The 16,560-nt window shown below is 38.5% G+C and overlaps 1 protein-coding gene and 1 non-coding gene across 3 annotated transcripts in view; one reads left to right on the top strand and one right to left on the bottom strand.

Moving 5' to 3' along the window:
- The window catches only part of ZYG11A (zyg-11 family member A, cell cycle regulator), a 76,967-nt gene that overhangs the window by 39,588 nt on the left and 20,819 nt on the right, over positions 1-16,560 (bottom strand). For both annotated transcript variants that reach the window (XM_025912162.2, XM_086716993.1), the window contains exon 3: positions 7,120-7,871. In XM_025912162.2, the coding sequence (XP_025767947.1) occupies positions 7,120-7,871 (752 nt within the window). The remainder of the gene's footprint in view (positions 1-7,119; positions 7,872-16,560) is intronic.
- Positions 6,177-6,279, top strand: LOC112849059 (U6 spliceosomal RNA). Its single transcript, XR_003222508.1, has one exon. It is a non-coding gene; the product is annotated as a U6 spliceosomal RNA (small nuclear RNA).

Here is a 16,560-nt window from a genome sequence, read left to right as displayed (position 1 = left end):
GAAAAAATATATATATAATATATAAGACCTAAAATTTTTTAAAGTTTTGTGCATCAGAAGATAATATCAACAGTAAAAAGGCAACTCACAGAAAGAAAATATCAGCAAATCATATCTCTGGTAAGGGATTAAGATTCACAATATATCGAGAACTTCTATACTCAATAATGGAAAACAAGTAAACCCACTCAAAAATGGGCAAAGGACTTGAGCAGACCTTTCTCCAAAGAAGACAAACAAATGGCCAATAAGCTCATGAAACATGCTTAATAATCACTCATCAGTAGGGAAATGCAAATCAAAACTTCAAAGAGATACAACCTCATACCCACTAGGATCATTACTGTTCAAAAACAGAAAATAATAAGTGTTGACAAGATGTGGAGAAACTGGAATGTTTACGCATTGTTTGTGGGAATATAAAATTGTACAGCTGCTATGAAAAGTGTGACAGTTCCTCAACAAATTAAAAATAGAATTACCATATGATCCAGCAATTCTACCTCTGGGTCTGTATCAAAAGAACTGAAAGCAGGGTCTCAAAAAGATACATGAATAGCCTTATTGACAACAGCATTATTCATAATAGCTGGAAGTAACATGGAACCAACCCAAGGGTCCATCGACAATAAATGGATAAGCAAAATGTGGTATACACATAACACACTTAATTCAACCTTAAAAAAGAAAGTAATTCTGCAATATGTTACAACAAATGAAACTTGAGGACATTTATGCTAATGAAATAAGCCAATCACAAAAATACCACTTATGTACTTAGGCAAAAATCACAGAAACAGAAAGTAGAATCGGGGTTACCAGGGTCTGGAGAGAGGGGGGAATGAGGAGTTAGTGTTTAATGGGTACACAGTTTCAGTTTTTCAAGATGAAAAGAGCTATAGAAATGGATGGTGGTAATGGTTGCACAACTTTATGAAGGTGTTTAATACCACTGAACTGTACACTTAAATATGGTTAAGATGGTAAATTTTATGTTATGTATGTTTTGTCATCCAAAAAACTTAAAAGAATGGAAATATAGGGGTGTTTGACTGGCTCAGTCAGTAGAGCATGTGCCTCTTGATCTCAGGGTCCTGAGTTTGAGCCCCATATTGGGGGTAAAGATTATTTTTTTAAAAAGAAGAAGAGGGGCGCCTGGGTGGCGCAGTCGGTTAAGCGTCCGACTTCAGCCAGGTCACGATCTCGCGGTCCGTGAGTTCGAGCCCCGCGTCGGGCTCTGGGCTGATGGCTCAGAGCCTGGAGCCTGTTTCCGATTCTGTGTCTCCCTCTCTCTCTGCCCCTCCCCCGTTCATGCTCTGTCTCTCTCTGTCCCAAAAATAAATAAACGTTGAAAAAAAAAATTTTTAAAAAAAAAAAAAAAAAAAAGAAGAAGAAAAAAGGAATGGAAATATGAACTGACATAGGGTGATTTTCAAGACATATTGTTAAGTAATAAATACAAAGTATATACTACCTATTGTGTAAGAAGAGGAAATAAGAGAACCTAAATACATCTGTTTAGTACCTTCATTAAACCCTCAGTCTGGCGGGGGGGGGGGGAGGAACTGCAAACAAATTTTCAATTCTTTTTAACAGGCTTGTGTTTCACTATAGTATGGGTATACCAATTCTGAAAACTCTTTTACATGTACTGTAGGATGAAGCAAATGTGCCAATGTTTTGAGAACCAAGGTTCTCACTGTGGAAAAGAGGAGATGCAAGTAAAGAACGCAGAAAGGCAAAGGAGAATGGTGTGAGGATGGACATTTGGAAGTATTACTCTGAAACTTATTTCATATATCTCCTTAGCCCTGTTTCCCAAAAGGGACTTAAAAACAAAAATATGCAGGGGTGCCTGGGTGGCTCAGTTGGTTAAGTGTCTGACTCTTGATTTCAGCTCAGGTCATGATCTCACAGTTCTTGAGTTCAAGTCCCACATTGAGTTCTGCACTGGCAGCATAGAGCCTGCTTGGTATTCTTTCTCTCTCTCTCTCTCTCTCTCCCTCTCTCTCTGCCCCTCCCGTCCTCTCATTCTCTCTCTCTCAAAATACACATTAAACAACAACAACAACAGATACCCCAACAACTATGAACAAACCTAGTATTCAGATATTGGCTTAATAAAAGGAACCAGGGCTCCTAGTAGAAATGCCAGAAGGGCTAGGAACAGGAAAGTATATGAAGCCTAAAACATCTTCATGTGCTAGAAAGTGAGGAAGTGATCAAAATAACAACAAAGGGGTACCTGGGTGGCTTAGTTGGTTGAATGTCCAACTTGGGCTAAAGTCATGATCTCGCAGATTGTGAGTCTGAGCCCTGCATCTGATTCACTGCTGTCTGCACAGAGCCTGCTTCAGATCCTCTGTCCCCCTCCCCCCCTGCTCCTCCTCTGCTCACATTCTCTTTCAAAATAAATAAGATTTTAAAAAATAAAATAAAAATTTTAAAAAATAATAATAGTAACAACAATTATAATAATGGAGACATGTAAAAAAATAACACAGGAGCCAGTATGAAGGAGCATCCATTGGCCAATCTGTAACAAACTGGGCATCAAAATAATTAAGGACAGTACTGAATTGTAAACCACTGAAAACAATAAGAATCAGTGAGTTCACATTGAGGTTGGGTTAGACAGACAGATGCAGAAGGCAGGGCTCTTTCTTATGGTAGGAGGGCTAGATTTGAAAATCATCACTTTGCAACCATTCCAGTCAAGACTGGTTCAGGTAAGAATCATCAATGGATGCTAAATCCAGATTAGAAAGTTTGATGAGGACGAGGATATTTGCATAGTCTTCAAGTACACATCACTTATTAGTTGCAAGTGAAAAAAATACTATCCATATAGTATAGAAACAATACAATATTATATAGATAGTATTTTATCTATACTGGATATTTTATATAATATCTGGACAATACTTTGAATGTATGATGAAAAGTAACAGGACTAATGAGGCACACTGTGTGCTTCAGGATTGTATTCTTGAGACTGATACAACATGCCTCCCAAGGAATTCTGGCCAAAGACGAAGAACCTAATCATAAGGAAACATTCGACAAACCCAAAATGGAATATTCTTCCAAAAAGCCTACAAAACAAAGCTAGTTTGTATTCTTCAAAAATATCAATGTCACAAAGGACAGGAAGGACTAAGTCACTCTTCCACATTAAAAATGTAAAACAATGGATATATTCTAAAATTTTTAAAAAAGTTTTATGGCCATCCAGATCTAAGAGCTGAAAAAGAAACAAAAGGATTAACCACATGACCAAGCAGAAGACCAGATAACTGTTGCCTCACCCTCTCTTCTTGGCTTCCTGAAGATGCCATTATAAAACAATCTTCAGAAGGGATCCCCGCCACACCCCACCAGGGGGTTCACAAGGATTTCCTACCAAATGAAGATGTGTGTGGCTTTTAATACTAATACTGGGTACCCTTTCTGCCTATTTTATTTTTTATTTTTATATTTTAAAATAAGCTCCATGCTCAACATGGGGCTTGAACTCATGACCCGGAGATCAAGAGTTGCACGCTATACAGACTGAGCCAGCCAAGCGCCCCCACTTTCTGCCCATTTTAAAAAAATTAAGTACATGCTGCCCATTCTAATTTGGGGTACAATAAATAACGTATTTGTTGTGTTTAAAGGTCTTTGCTTACATTTGATTTTATTCATGTTAATGCAAGCAAATTTTTGATCAACCTAAATAACAAAGATACTTAGTATACTTTGCATCTGATCTAAAACATATATATTTCCATTAAATAAAGTTTTTCTGAACCATTTAAATTTTAAATTTGCCATACCTTACACTCCACAGAAGGCTGGCTTAAGATCTTTAGAGTTTCTTAGTACTGGGAAGACTGTGGTTTCTCCTCTCCATCCCAACAATATCTAACACCGTATAGAATGCATACTTTAAAGTTTTCAAAATAAACTAAACTTACATGTATACCAGATAAGTTTACTGAAACACAGCTTCCCATTTTCTTTTGGTGTACCCACTTTGACAGTATCTTAACTACATGCATAATCCCTCTGCAGAATATTCCAGCATTTGTCCCATATTATTGCATATACCAAGAGTGTGTACTAAAAAAAAATTTTCCCGATAGCTGTGGTCTTTTGATCATTGTGACACTAAATGCTATTAATCTGAAACAGGCCTAAGTATACATTCCCAGTAAACAATTCTCTACATATCTAATCTGAAAGCTCTCACTATTATCTCTAATTCTAGCCTAATTAATTAACTGATGGCTTACACCTTCATTAGACATGCCAGAAAATTAAAGACTTCAAAATACATTTGCTGGGGCGCCTGGGTGGCGCAGTCGGTTAAGCGTCCGACTTCAGCCAGGTCACGATCTCACGGTCCGTGAGTTCGAGCCCTGCGTCAGGCTCTGGGCTGATGGCTCAGAGCCTGGAGCCTGTTTCCGATTCTGTGTCTCCCTCTCTCTCTGCCCCTCCCCCGTTCATGCTCTGTCTCTCTCTGTCCCAAAAATAAATAAACGTTGAAAAAAAAAATTAAAAAAAAAAACAAAAAAAAAAACAAAATACAATTGTTATTTTCAAATCAAAAGAATAAAAATATGAAAACAGCTCTCTCCTTTTCTCTGTCATCGTGGGGTATGCGGCTGACTATCTCCCACCATATCTTCTCATAAGACTTTCAGGACCAAATAATTCCTGGCCAAGAAACAAAAGCAGAAGTGTTCCATTCCCTAGTTGACTCGCAAGAAAACTGGTAATAAAAATCAGGTACAAAAAAAAAAAAAGAAGGTATAGCTCCAAGAGGAGGCATTGGAGAAGAACCAAGCTGGGTCTGCAATGGATTGCACATGAGATGGCACACGTATTTATGTTGCATGAAGGTAATGTGCTCATATCCTATCATTCTGTAAACATCACTTCTACCAGAACAACAGACATGTTTTATAGGTGAAATGATTTTTCTGTCACTGTGCTTCTGCACCAGTAGGCTGGTTCAGTAATAAATGTAAGAGGCCTTTGGTTTGAGGAAAAAAAGAATAAAAATGTGAAAAAAAACTGGGGTGCCTGGCTGGCTCAGTCAGTGGAGCATGTGTCTCTTAGTCTCCCAGTTGTGAATTCAATCCCATGGTGGGTGTAGGGCCTACATTAATAGATAGATAGATAGATAGATAGATAGATAGATAGATAGATGATAGATGAAAACAAGTAATGACTGCAAATCATTTTACTCTCTCAGCCTAGAAAGAATTACGTATGGTATAATTAAAAAGCATTTCAAAACAATGGTTCTGAACCTTGGCCGCACATTAGAAATACCTGGGAGCTTTCAAAATTTTGATGCCCACACCAAGTCCCAGACCAATTAAATCAGAATCTCTGGGAGATAGGACACAGGCATCAGTACATTTTAAAGCTTCCCAAGTGATTACAAAGTACAACCGAGGTAGAAAACCACTGTTTTAAAAAAGAAATACTTTAAGGGCACCTGGGTGGTTCAGTCGGTTAAGCGTCAGACTTCTGATTTCAGCTCAGGTCATGATATCACGGTGCATGGGGTTGGGCCCCGCAAGGGGCTCCATGCTGGTATTGTGGGAGCCTGCTTAGGATTCTCTCTCTGCCCCTCCTGTACTCTCTCTCAAAATATAAATAAATAAATGAAATATTCTGAAACAAAAATATTTAAATTTGTGGGTTTTTAAATTTTTAATGTTTATTTATTTTAAATTTTTTTAATGTTTATTTATATTTGAGACGGAGAGAGAGACAGTGCATGAGGAGGGGAGGGGCAGAGACAGAGACAGAATCTGAAGCAGGCTCCAGGCTCCAAGCTGTCAGCACAGAGCCCAACGTGGGGCTCAAAGTCACAAGCCATGATATCATGACCTGAGCTGAAGTCAGATGCTCAACCGACTGAGCCACCCAGGCGCCTCTAACGTTTATTTTTGAGAGAGAGAGAGAGAGAGAGAGAGAGAGAGAGAGTCAGAGAAAGAGTGTGAGCAAAGGAGGGGCAGAGAGAGAGGGAGACACAGAATCCAAAGCAGGCTGCGGGCTCCAAGCTGTCAGCACAGAGTCCCATGCAGGGCTCGAACCCACGAGCCGTGAGATCATGACCTGAGCTGAACCCAGGCACCCCAATGTGTGTTGCTTTAAAAACAGCACCATGAGTGCCTGCTTCAGCAATAAGCTAAAACTAAAACTGAAACAATACAGAAAAGATTAGCATGGCTCCTGTGCAAGGATAACAGGCAAATTCATAAAGTATTCCATATTTAAAAAACAAAAAACAAAAAAACCAGCATCATGATTGGCTATAAACTTACTCTGGCAATGTTCCAAACTTTTTTTCTTAAGACCCTTTTCAAAACTGTTTTCTCTCAAACCTTCAGCAAAAACATTGATCACTGCCTTACTAACTATATTTAGCTGTCAACAGAGGTGAACAGAGCAAGTTTTAGAGTCACAAAGACTTGGATAAAAGCCCTAGCTCTACCGTTTAATAGGTAGTTATAGGATTAAGGGGCGCCTGGGTGGCGCAGTCGGTTAAGCGTCCGACTTCAGCCAGGTCACGATCTCGCGGTCCGGGAGTTCGAGCCCCGCGTCGGGCTCTGGGCTGATGGCTCAGAGCCTGGAGCCTGTTTCCGATTCTGTGTCTCCCTCTCTCTCTGCCCCTCGCCCGTTCATGCTCTGTCTCTCTCTGTCCCCAAAATAAATAAACGTTGAAAAAAAAAAAAAAAAAAATTTAAAAAAAAAAAAAAAGGATTATGGATAAGAAGTTTAACCTGAGCTTCCACTTCCTCATCTATAAAATGGGAGGATTAAGGAGGAAAACAACATGCACAAAGTGGCATCTGGCATATAGGAGGGAATGTATAAATGGCTCTACTTATCATATCAAACTAAAGACCTGCACGCCAGGACCGTATCTTGCTTTAGGTTGTAATTCCACAACCTACCACATGGTAGCTACACAATCATTTTCGTTACGCTCGCTCCATAAGGATTTTTTACCTGTCTTTGTAACCCTAATACCTAGCACAGATTCTGTTTTACAACAAAAGCCTAATAATGTTCTAAACAAATGAAAACAAACTTATTTCAGATAAAAAAACAAACCCTCAAGCCTTGCTTTGCAGTAAAGAAGTCAGAATAACCAGCATCCGTAGCCAACAGTCCCACAAATTGCATCGCAGGCCGCTGCCGTATAAACAGTTCTACAGCTCCATCGGTGATACAACTGCCCCCCGATATATCCAGTGACACAACATTAGGCAGAATATCCTTTTGCTGCAGCAAATGAAAAGCCAGATCTGATTTGAGTTGCCTATGATCAGAAATATCAAGGTGAAGCAGACATTTAAGTTCTCTAATAACTGCAAGAATCTGTGGTTTGGTCATGGTCAGACACTTTAGATAGTGCATTGTGAGAGATTTGAGTCGATCTTTACAGGCGAGGAGTGCAGAGATGTTAGTGACCATAGTATTGGAGATATCCAAGCTTTCCAGTTTTGGTAACTGAGAAACGTTAGCCAGGTCTTCACTATGAAAACAAACATTGAAAACACTTAAAACGCGAAGACCGGTGAGCTGACCAAAGAACAGTAATCTTGAATCCTGAGGGATGCTCGTTGAGTCCAACAGGAGACACCGAAGGTTTTGCTGGATCCAGCTATTGCTGCAGAGTCCACTTATGATGTCTGGAATTGGGAGGTCAGTGTGCACTGCAGTAGCATCCAGTTCAATGACTTTGTGATGACAGAAGGCTTTTGTGAATGCAGCTGTCGAGATTTTGGCTTTTTGAATATTGACCAGCTTCAGTTTCATTTGGTTGCCTTGGAAAATGCTCGCTGTTCTATCAGTCAGCTTGCCTATAAGAAAACCAGAACCAGCTTGTAATAACAACTAAATCTCATGCCTTTTCCAGGAAGCATTGTGGTCAATGAACAATGACAGATGCCAATAATAATAATGACTGTATTTACTGCTCATTCTGTGGCAAGAATTGTTCTAACCCTGTTACTGAGATCACCTCATTTATTCTTTATAATAATACTGTAATACTATTAATTACTATCTTATAAGATACTAGAGCTTAAAGATGTTAAGTGACTTGCTCAAAGTCAAAATATGTGGTGGAATCAGGAATCAAAACCAGTTGGACTCCAGAGCCCACAGTTTTATCCACAGCAACCATGCTCACAAAAAATAAAATAAAAATAAAAATAAAAATAAAAATAAAAATAAAAATAAAAAATAAAATAAAATAGATAAATAAGTACATATGTACAATATACAAATAACACTACCAATGATTAGTTTAACTAAATTAATAGATAGCCTTTAACAAGTCACTTACCGCTCTAGGCCTCATTTTGCTCATCTATAAAATGAATGGGTTGTACTAGATTTTATTTAGAAGAGATTTACCAAGCATCTTCTGTGTGTGACATTCTATGTTAAGTAATGGTCACACAAGGTAATTAGATACCTGTGACCACAAGGAATTCAGTCTAGGAAGGCACATCAGGTAAACAAATGATTATAATAGTGTATTACATGCAGTAGTAAATTGCACCATGTATTAAATTAGTACAGATGAGATTAACTTTGGGAAAAGTTCTGAAGACTAAATATTAGTTTGGGGGTGGGGGCAGAGAGATCAAAGACAAGGAGGCAAAGAACAGCAGATTACTTGGAAAGACCCCAAGCAGATTAGCATTACTGGAATATGGTGGTGTAAAAGGGAAGGATGGCTAGAAAGAAAAGTAGAAAGGAAGGTAAAAAGCAGATGCAGCCTATAGACAAAGTTATGAAACCCAGACTTTTTTTTAATCCTATGCACAATAAGGAACAATTCAATTTTGAAGCAGAAAAATGAATGGTCATTGGGGCACCTGGGTGGCTCAGTTGGTTAAGTGTCCAACTTCAGCTCAGGGCATGATCTCACAGTTCATGGGTTCGAGTCCCGTATCAGGTTCTATGCTGACAGCTCAGAGCTTGGAGCCGGCTTCAGATTCTGTATCTCCCTCTCTCTCTCTCTCTGTCTCTCTCTCTCTCTCTCTCTCACACTCTCTCTCTCTGCCCCTCCCCCACTCATGTCCTATCTCTTAAAATTAAATAAAAACATTAAAAAATTTAATAAAAAAAATAGTCATAATTATATTTTTAGAAAGACCAATTATGTGACTGTAAAGGAATTAGGATGGTGTCTGATGGAAGACGGGGCAAGAGATTATTGATGCTTCTCATAATGCAAGATAAAAGTTTAAAACAGGGCTGACAGAACATGGTGGCTGAACAGAATGGGGGAAAGAACTGAGAGAAAAAGGTATATAAGCTGATTCCCACCTTTTCAGTTTGAGCTGGGCTGTGCTACCAAGACAGGAGGAAGAAAGTCCCTATACTTCAGATTTTGAGGAAGAATTTAGTACACTGATTCATACATTTATTCAACAAATACTGAATGTTCACTGTATGCAAAGTGCTACACTTCACAGTGAATGAGACAGACATGGCTTCATACCATCATGGAGTTTACTTACCCTCTAGAGGGAGAATACCAGACAAGCAGAAAATATCTAACATTAAAAATGTAGTAAGTGAGGGGTGCCTGGGTGGCTGAGTTGGTTGAGCTTCTAAGTTGGGTTCAGGTTGTGATCTCATGGTTTGTGAGTTGGAGCCCCACATCAGGCTTACTGCTCTCAGCATGGAGCCCGCTTGGGATCCTTTGTCCCCCCCTCTGTCTCTGCCCTCCCTGCTCGCTTGCTCTTTCTCTCTCAAAAAATAAACATTTTTTAAAAATGTATTGAGTGAATTAAAAACAGAACTATGCTACAATCCAATAATCAGACTATTTGGTATTTATCCAAAGAATACAAAAATACTAATTCAAAGGGATACATACACCGCTATGTTTAAAGAATCATTACATATTAATAGCAAAATTATGGAAACAGCTTAAGTGTCTTATCAATTGATGACTAGATAAAGATATAGGGGGGAAAAAAAAGATGTGGTATGTGTATATATAACACACAATGAAATACTACTCAGCCATAAATAATAATGAAATCTTCCCATGTGCAACAACATGGATGGAGCAAGAGGGTATTATGCTAAGGGAAATAAGTCAGTCAGAGAAAGACAAATACCATATGATTTCACTCCTATGTGGAACTTACAAAACAAAACAAAACAAAGTGAAAAAGGGAGAGAGAGAGCCAAACCAAGAAACAGATTCTTAACTATAGAGAACAGACCGATGGTTACCAGATGGGAGGTGGGTGGGAGGATGCGTTAACATAGATGCTGGGGATTAAGAAATACACTTGTTATGAGCACTGGGTGTTGTAGGTTAAGTGTTGAATCACTAGATTGTATACCTGAAAGTAATATTACACTGTATGTTAAATAACTCAAATTTAAATTAAAAAATTTTTGAAATGTAGTAAGGGGCACCTGGGTGGCTCAGTGGGTTAAGCATCTGACTCTTGATCTCAGCTCAGGTCGTGATCTTACACTTCGTGAGACTGAGTCCCATTTTGGGCACTCTGCTGACAGCAGAGCCTGCTAGGGATTCTCTCTCCCCCTCTCTCTGCCCCTCTCCTGCTCATGCATGCATTCTCTCTCCCTCAAAATAAAAAATAAAATAAAATAAAATAAAATAAAATAAAATAAAATAAAATAAAATAAAATAAAAGTAGTGAGAGTTCTAAAGGAAACAAACAAGAACATGATAGAGGAGTAAGGAAATGAAAAAGGAAAACAAGAGAGAAAAAAGGAAAACTCAGAGAGACAGAGGAGGCTGAGGAGGTGATATTTAAGCTGACACCTGAAGGACATGAAAGATGAAGGTAGTAGTTGTCATTCTAGATGGAAGGAAAAGCTGAAGTCCTGATGTGGGGAACAGGTTGGGTTTTTCTGTGAAATAAGAGCAAACCAGTATGGCTGAAGCATAGTTGATGAGGGGATACCAGCATCTGACAGGTTAGAGACAGAGGCAAGAAGAGTCAATCGTGCAGACCAGGGCAAGAAACTGACGTTTTATCCTAAGTACAAGGAGAAGCCTTTCAAGAGTGACAGAGGTAATGTCCAGATCTGATTAAACTTTAAGAGGACTGTTTGCTGTGTGGCAGAGCTTGCCAAGGGGCAAAAGCAGAAGTGAAGAGAGTGCACATGAGGTCAGAGGAAAGGAAAGAAAAGGTATCTATGATAGGAGGTAAGAGGAAAAGAATGAGATATATATTTGAAAGTAGAAAATGTTTTAATATTATCAAGGAGAGAAGAAGAAATGAAAAATGTCACTAAACAAATAGGTAGATGGTCATTTTGGAGATGGGGGAAATGGCAGTGTAGTAGATGCTGCAATAGGACACCTAGATCCTTTTTAGGAACAAAGGACTTACTACTAGATCTGTTGGGAGTGCCAACAGCTAACAGCCCTCATCTATGGGGACTACACTGGCTGTAGTCCAATGGGACAAACAGTTGTCCCACCCAAGGTCACACCACTTCCCCATGCAGACCCATTTCCAAAACTGAGTTGGGAGGTATAAGGTCCAGCATTCACAGCCCGGCTCAACACAGATCTGAATAGTTGAGGATTTTTGCATCTGTGTTCATGACAGAGATTTGTCAGTTTTCTTTTATAACATCTGTGTGGTTTTGCTGTTAGGGTAATGCTGGCCTCAAAGAATGAGTGAGGAACTATGTCCTCTGTTTCTATTCTCTGAAAGAAATTATAGAAGAATTATGGTATAATATAATCCTCAACAAAATATTAGTAAACTGAATCCAACAATGTATAAAAAGAATTCTACACCACAACCAAACAGATCTGAGTAGTTGTTACACCTTCAGAATTCCCCAAAATATCAGTTGGCATTCTAGATTCTATAGATTTTAAACCTACAAGACTGAAGTATAAACACTTGAAATTAACTGGCACAAAGACAGTATTTAAAACTGTGGGAATGGATAACATGGGAATATAAAAGAAGGAGCAAGACAAAGTACCGAAAACATTTACATTTAAGGTCAGTAGAATGAGGAATAACAGTCATAATAGCAACTAACAGCTGTTGAATGTTCTAAACGTTTTAGATATATTAACTCTCCAAATCCTCATAAAACCCAATGAGGTAGGGATTATTGTTAGCCACATTTTGCAGATGAGTTGAGGCATACTAAAGTTAAGTAGCTGGCCCAAGGAAACATCTAATAGTCATGACTGTACAAACCTAGACAGTCTGGCATCAGAGCCAGGTATCTTAAAACTTTAATTTGTACTGTCTTTCAAGGGGAGCTAGATAAGGAAACAGATCAGCAGCACAGCCACTGAGGAAGAAGGAAGAAAACCAGAAAAATATGATGACTGAGCAGCCCAGAGAAGAAATGCAGTATATCCATGAGGCATCCTGGATATGCGGTTCTAGAGCTTAAAATAAAAGTACTGTGCTGGGAACTCTGGGGAATCAGAGAATAAGTGGTAGCTAAACAACAACAACAAAAATTTAAAAAGATTACCCACAGACCCAAAGAGTGTATAAAGTGAGATGGGTACCCAAGATGGAACCTTAAGGAATATAAAACACTTAAGGAATATATAGAAAAACAGGAGCATACAAGGAAATTATGGCAGAGTAACCAAGGATACAAGAAAAAAACAGAAAAATGAAATACTCTGAAGTCAGAAAGGTCAAGAGTAATTAATACTAAAAGTCAAAGGTACAAGAATTCTCTGATGATTTAATGGATCTAGGCAATGACCATCTATGACCACCAAAATCACAAAACCATCCGGACAACCAGACTTAATTAATCCCCTTAAGGAAGTACAAGGTACAACCAAAACCATCAAACCTGAATATGATCAAGCCTCTATCTCTAACTTTCAATTTATAGGGATTACAGGGATCAGAGGAATAGTCAAAATCACAGCACTGTCAAACAATGGAAAAATCCAGATTGTGGGAAAACACTACAGAAAAACTACCACAATTTCTTTAAAAAAATTAAATAACTGGGGGCGCTGGGGTGGCTCAGTCAGTTAAGCATCTGACTCTTGATTTCAGCTCAGGTGGTGATCTCATGATTCCTAAGATGGAGCCCTGCATCTAGCTCCCACACTGACGGTGGGGAGCCTGCTTGGGATTCTTTCTCTTCCTCTCTCTGCCCCTCCCCTGCTCACAAGCATGCATGCGCTCTCTCTCTCAAAATAAGTAAATAAACATTTTAAAAAGTAAAATAAATATATAAAAATAACTGTAAAATCTCTAAACAGAGATTAAACAATCCACTTCTTTTTTTTTAATTTTTTTTAAAGTTTTTTTTTTTTCAACGTTTTTTATTTATTTTTGGGACAGAGAGAGACAGAGCATGAACGGGGGAGGGGCAGAGAGAGAGGGAGACACAGAATCGGAAACAGGCTCCAGGCTGCCAGCCATCAGCCCAGAGCCTGACGCAGGGCTCAAACTCACGGACCGCGAGATCGAGACCTGGCTGAAGTCGGACGCTTAACCGACTGCGCCACCCAGGCACCCCTAAACAATCCACTTCTAAACAAACATACGGAGGGGCGCCTGGGTGGCTCAGTTGGTTAAGCGTCTGACTTAGGCTCAGGTCATGTCTCACAGCTCATGGGTTTGAGCCCTGTGTTGGGCTCTGTGCTGACAGCTCAGAGTCTGGAACCTGCTTTGGATTCTGTGTCTTCCTCTCTCTCTCTCTCCCTTTCTCCCACCTGCACTCTCTCTCAAGGATAAACAAACATTAAAAAAATATATATGGATCAAGGAAGAACTCTCAAGAGAAATTTTAAATTGTTTTTTGGGGTTTTTTTTCTATTTTATTCTTTTCCCAAGTTTTTATTTAAATTACAATTAGTTAATTACAGTGTAATAAGAGAAATTTTAAATTTGGAACAATATGAAAACACAATTTATCAAAATTAGTGGGATAAAGTGAAAGCAGTGCTTAGAGGAAAAATGACAGCTCTGAATACATGTAAGAGAAAAGAAAGATCTAAAATCAATCATCTTGGGGCATCTGGCTGGCTCACTCCGAGGAGCAGGAGACTCTTAGTCTCAGGGTTGTGAGATAAAGCCCACCTATTGGGTGTAGAGATTACTTAAAAATAAAATTAATAAATAAATAATTTTTAAGAATAAAATAAAATCAATCATTTAAATTTCCACCATAGGAAACTAGAAAAAGAACAAATTAGGGATGCCTACGTGGCTGAGTCGGTGGAGCATCCACTCTTGATTTCAGCTCAGGTTGTGATCTCGGTTTGTGGGTTCAAGCCCCACATCAGGCTCTGCGTTCACAGTGTGCAGCCTGCTTGGGATTCTCTCTCCCTCCTTCTCTGCCCCTCCCCTGCTCACGTGTGTGCACGTTCTCTCTCCCACAAAATAAATAAACATTAAAAAAAAAAAAAGGAGAACAAATTAAATCCAAATTAAACAGAGGAAAAGAAATAGTAAGAATTAGAACAGAAATCAATGAAATTGAAAATGTGAAATCAATATAAATCAATAGAGAAAAATCAACAAAACCAAAAGCTGGTTATTTAAAAAGTCCAGGTTAAGTAAAAAAAAAAAAAAAAAGAGGAGACAAATTACTAGTATCAGAAATGAAAGAGAAGGGACACATGGGTGGCTCAGTCGGACTGAGCATCCGACTCTTGATTTCAGCTCTGGTCTTGACCCCAGTGTTATAGGATTGAGCCCCACATCATTCTCTCTCTCTCTCCTAATAAATAAATAAACTTAAAAAAAAAAAATAGAAGCAGAGGACATACGGACATACTTCCTAACTAATTCTTTGAGGCAAGCATTACCCTAACAGCAAAACCACACAGATATTACAAAACTACTGATAAATCTCTCTTATGAACACAGATGCAAAAATTCTGAACAAAATATCAGTAAACCAAATCCTCAACAAAACACTAGCAAACCGAATCCAAAAACATATAAGAAGAAATCTGTACCACAACCAAATGGATTTATCCCAGGTATAGAAGGCTGGCTCAACATTCAAACATCAATTAATGTAACCCATCACATGCAAAAAGGAAAATCACATGATCATATCAATAAATGAAAAAAAAAGCATTTGACAAATCCAACATTCATTCCTAATAACAACTCTAAGTAAACTACAAATAGAGATGAATTTCCTCAACTTGAAAACTATTTACAAAAAATCTACAACTAACATACTTAATGGTGAGAAATTCAAAACTTTCTCACTAAGATAAGGTACAACACAAGGATGTCCCCTCTCACCACTCCTTTTAAACACTGTACTGGAAGTCCTTGCTAATGCAATAAGACAAGACAGAGAAAAAAGAGATTAGGAAGGAAGACATAAAGCTCTTTGTTCACGGGTGACATATTATTTATGTGGAAAATCAGAAAGAATCACAAAAAAATAAAAAAAAAACAACGCCTGGAACTAATATCACAGCAAGACTGCACAATACAAGGTTACTATACAAAAAGTGACTAGCTTTCCTATATACCAACAATGAAAAAGGGAATTTGACATTAAATAGAATACCATTTACATCAACACCCCAAAACAATGAAATACTTAAGCATAAATCTAAAAAAGTTTGTACAAGACCTATATGAGGAAAACTAGAAAACTGATAAATGAAATCAAAGAACTAAATAAGTGGGAGAAATATTCTATGTTCATGAACAGGAAGATTCAATGTTATAAAATATCAGTTTTTTGCATTATTCAGCCATAAAAAAGAAAGAAATCTTACCATTGGCAACAACATGGATGCAGCTAGAGACTATAATGCTCAATGAAATAAGTCAGTCAGAGAAAGACAAATACCATATGATTTCACTTATATGTGGAATTTAAGAAATAGATGAGCAAAGAGAAAAAAAGAGAGGGCGAGAGAGAGAAAAATAAGCTAAGAAACAACTCTTAACTGTGGAGAACAAACACTCCTGTTACCAGATTGGAGGGAGGTAGGGGTATGGGTGAAATGGGTAATGGGGCTAAGAAGTGCACTTGTGATGAACATTGGGTGACGTATGGAACTGCTGAATCACTATATTGCACACTTGAAACTAATATAACACTGTATGTTAACTACACTGGAATTAAAAAAAATTTTTAGGGGCACCTGGGTGGCTCAGTGGGCAGAGCATCCGGCTTTGACTCAGGTCGAACTCTCAGTTCGTGAGTTCAAGCCCATACTGGACTTGCTGTTGAAAGCCTGTCAGCACAGAGCCTGCTTCAGATCCTCTGTTCCCCTCTCTGCCCCTGCCCACTTGCACTCTCCCCCAACATAAATAAATATCTAAACAAAAAAAAATTTTTTTTTCAAGTTATCAGTTTTCCCCAGGTTGATATACAGATACAATGCAATCTTAATAAAAATCCTAGCAGGTTATTTTGTGAATGTCAATAAACTGATTCTAAAGTTTATATTCGCCTGGGTGGCTCAGTCAGTTGAGCTTCAGCTCAGGTGATGATCTCACGGTCCATGAGTTCGAGCCCCATGTCAGGCTCTGTACTGACAGCTCAGAGCCT

The sequence above is a fragment of the Puma concolor genome, chromosome C1 (genome assembly GCF_028749965.1).
Source record: "Puma concolor isolate L17-30 chromosome C1, mPumCon1.1.hap2, whole genome shotgun sequence".
Taxonomy (NCBI): Eukaryota; Metazoa; Chordata; class Mammalia; order Carnivora; family Felidae; genus Puma; species Puma concolor.
Note: the sequence above shows the minus strand (reverse complement) of the source record. Positions and strands in the feature narration are given on the sequence as shown.